The sequence below is a fragment of the Chrysochloris asiatica genome, unplaced genomic scaffold, assembly GCF_000296735.1.
Source record: "Chrysochloris asiatica unplaced genomic scaffold, ChrAsi1.0 scaffold00190, whole genome shotgun sequence".
Lineage (NCBI taxonomy): Eukaryota > Metazoa > Chordata > Mammalia > Afrosoricida > Chrysochloridae > Chrysochloris > Chrysochloris asiatica.
This window is the reverse complement of record NW_006408708.1, coordinates 657,099-660,096: the sequence shown is the minus strand read 5'-3', so window position 1 is coordinate 660,096 and position 2,998 is coordinate 657,099. Positions and strand designations below refer to the sequence as shown.

The window sequence follows — 2,998 nt, the reverse complement described above, 5'->3', positions numbered from 1 at the left end:
ATGGGGGAAGGATTGCAGGATATACCCTTTGGTCGGTTGATGATGCATGGAGGGGATTGTAAGCATGGCAATGAGACGATATACGATAAAATGAATGTAAAACTAATGTTCTCCCATGTAAACTATCACATAATTCACAATAAAACATTTAAGAAAAAAAAAAAAAGACAGCATTTACTAAAGGACAAAGTTGAGAAGGGATGAAAAGAGGATGGAATGAAAATAAGAACCACAGGGAGGCAGTGGGATAATTGTTGTTGCACAGAGAGGACCTACAATCATTAAGATGAAATAAAGCATATGATTTGTTGAATGTAAAATTGACCTTATCCAGAAATCTTTATTCAATGTACAGAGTAGCACTACTCTGTAACCCAGGGGATGGATCTCAATAAGTTAGAATCAACTCAACAAACAACAAAGCTTCTAATGCACTGGCAAATAAATGCCATTCAATTATGAAGTACACACTATTATTACTCACTCGCCAACTGACAGCAAGTTCTGTTTCTCATCCTTTTTTATTCTTGGGCGTCCTGGTTTCATCTTCAGAGGTGAAGTTGGAGTCTTCTGAGCAGCAGGTTGAATGAAATGTGCAAACAGCTCTGTCTGCTTTAATAAATACTCAAATCTATTTGCCCGGTCAGTTTGCTGCAAAAAATTGTAGAACACAAGTGTTTTAAAACACCAATAAAACTTCAGAAATCAAAGTTACAACATGCCTCAAACGTACTCAGCAATAAAAAGGAACAAATTATTGATACATGGATGATTCTCAAAAACATCATGCTTCTCTGATCTTACAGGGAAGATTACAAGAAGATTAAATTCATATAATTTATGAAAAAATGAAATTAAGAGGCGGGCTTGATGGCAGCTAGGGTGGAGGTGCAGTTTAGTTCGCCATCAGCAGAACTCCAAACTCAGAACCACATAGCTAGGAATATTTTAAAAGTTTGAAGGCTTACAGCTAGTTGAAATTGAAGCTGAAGTAAAAAATCGCATACTTTTGAATTGGCCAGGCTCCGAGGCACAGAGCCAAAAACTTGTGTGACACCAAACGGCAAGACCAAGAGGGGGAGCAGAAACACCACGGAAAAACGCCACAGGAACCTCAGAGCAAAGGTGGACAACACACCTGGTCGGTTTTGCTTTGTTCTGGTTTTTTTTGTTTTGTTTTGGTATCTGGTCATTGGTCCCCCACTGTTTGTGCACCTCCATTCTGGTGACTAGAGGAGGGGTCCCTGAGCAAGTGGAAACCCACCACCCTCATCAATGCTGCGTTCTTCTTCCATGCATGCACACAGGTACTTAGCCCAAAAGCAGACCCTGAATGTTTTGTTGGGTTTTTTAAATACGGGAAGGGCCAGGACAGGGTTATTGAAAAGAAAAGACAGTTTAAAAACAAAACAGTCCGAAAATTAAATTAAAGCCTGAAATATAGCATAACAACAGTGACATCTTGAAATCTCTCAGGCAGCTCTGAAAGCAAGAAGATGACGAAAGGACATTAAAGTCATACTCATATTAAGCTACAGAACTTTTTTTATTTTCTTCTTCTTCTCTCCCTCCTCTCCCTTTTCTGTGATTACAGACTGCAGTATTCAGTCTAGTTTTGCTTTGTTGTTGTTGCTTTTTGGGTTTTTTTGTTTTGTTTTGCTGGTGCTGTTTTGCTGTTATATGCTCCCTCTTCCACCTTTAGGGGACTCTTACTCTCCCTATATTACCCAAGAAGAGTCAGCAACTGCTGCCATATAGTCAAGCTACAATCACACTCAATAAAACACTAAAACCCAGACAAGAACCAATACCAACTGCCATATACCAGGGAGACAGACAACACCTGTGAAAGTTACACTGAGTTAAGCAATAAGAAGAGTGAAAGGGGAATCCCACATCTTGATCACATCTTCCTGGAAGCAATCAGGAAAAATAAAAAATACCAAAACACATACTCAATTAAGTATTAAGGCCTCAGATAAACATTAACTATGTCCAAGAAGCAAAAGCAGCGGACCATATCAGCACATGTCCAGAAACAAGGTAAAATGTCTGAGAAAAATGACCTAGAGGTAGACCTAGACTACATTCTGGAAAGAGGACAGGCCTTGGTAATGCCTGAGAAGGAATTCAGAAAAATGATTATAAAATGTTTCAAAACACTTTACAACGCAGTTGAGAAAAATAAGGAAGAAGTCAGAAAGGCGCTACAGGAATAATCAAATAAGATAGATACAGCAATGGAAACAATTCAAAACCTACAGAGAGAGGTCCAAACGATCAATAATAGAATTATCAGAAATAGACAATACTCTGAACGGCAAAGGAGTAGAACAGAAGAGATGGAAGGCAGAACCAGTGAGCTGGAAGACAAATCTCTCAATACCACTAAGATAGAAAAGAACAAACAGAAAAAAAGGATTTTAAAAATCTGAAGAAGGTCTAAGATTTATCTAAGAATTATCGGCATTCCAGAACAAGAAAAATCGCATTAAACCACAGAGGAAATAGTTGAAGAGCTTCTGGAAAAAATTTCTCTAACATCCTGAAAAGTGAAAAGATAAACATTCAAGAAGCTCAACGAACCCCAGGAAAGATAGACCCCAAAAGAAAATCACCGAGACATATCATAATCAAGCTCTCCAAACTCAAATAAGATACTCCTGAAAGCAGCTAAGGGAAAACAGAAGTGTCACTCACATACAAAGGCAAGCAAGTCAGATTAAGCTTGGATCTCTCAGCAGAAACCATGCAAGCAAGAAGGCAAGGGGGAGACATATATAAAACCCTGAAAAGAAAAAAAAAATTGCCAACCAAGAATTCTTTATCCAGCAAAGTTATCAATCAAATATGATGGTGTAATCAAAACATTCCAAGATAAACAGAAGCTAAGGGATTTTGCCAAAGCCAACCCTGCACTACAAAACATCCTAAAGGGAGTTCTGCGGACTGAGAACCAACAAGAACAGACTACAACCAGATGTTGACAAGCGTGGCA

The 2,998-nt window shown here is 38.6% G+C and overlaps 1 protein-coding gene across 1 annotated transcript in view; it reads right to left on the bottom strand.

The window, feature by feature from the left end:
- The window catches only part of SMARCA5 (SWI/SNF related, matrix associated, actin dependent regulator of chromatin, subfamily a, member 5), a 73,693-nt gene that overhangs the window by 46,826 nt on the left and 23,869 nt on the right, over positions 1-2,998 (bottom strand). The window contains exon 3 of the mRNA XM_006872281.1: positions 489-651. Coding sequence (XP_006872343.1) covers positions 489-651 — 163 coding nt within the window. The remainder of the gene's footprint in view (positions 1-488; positions 652-2,998) is intronic.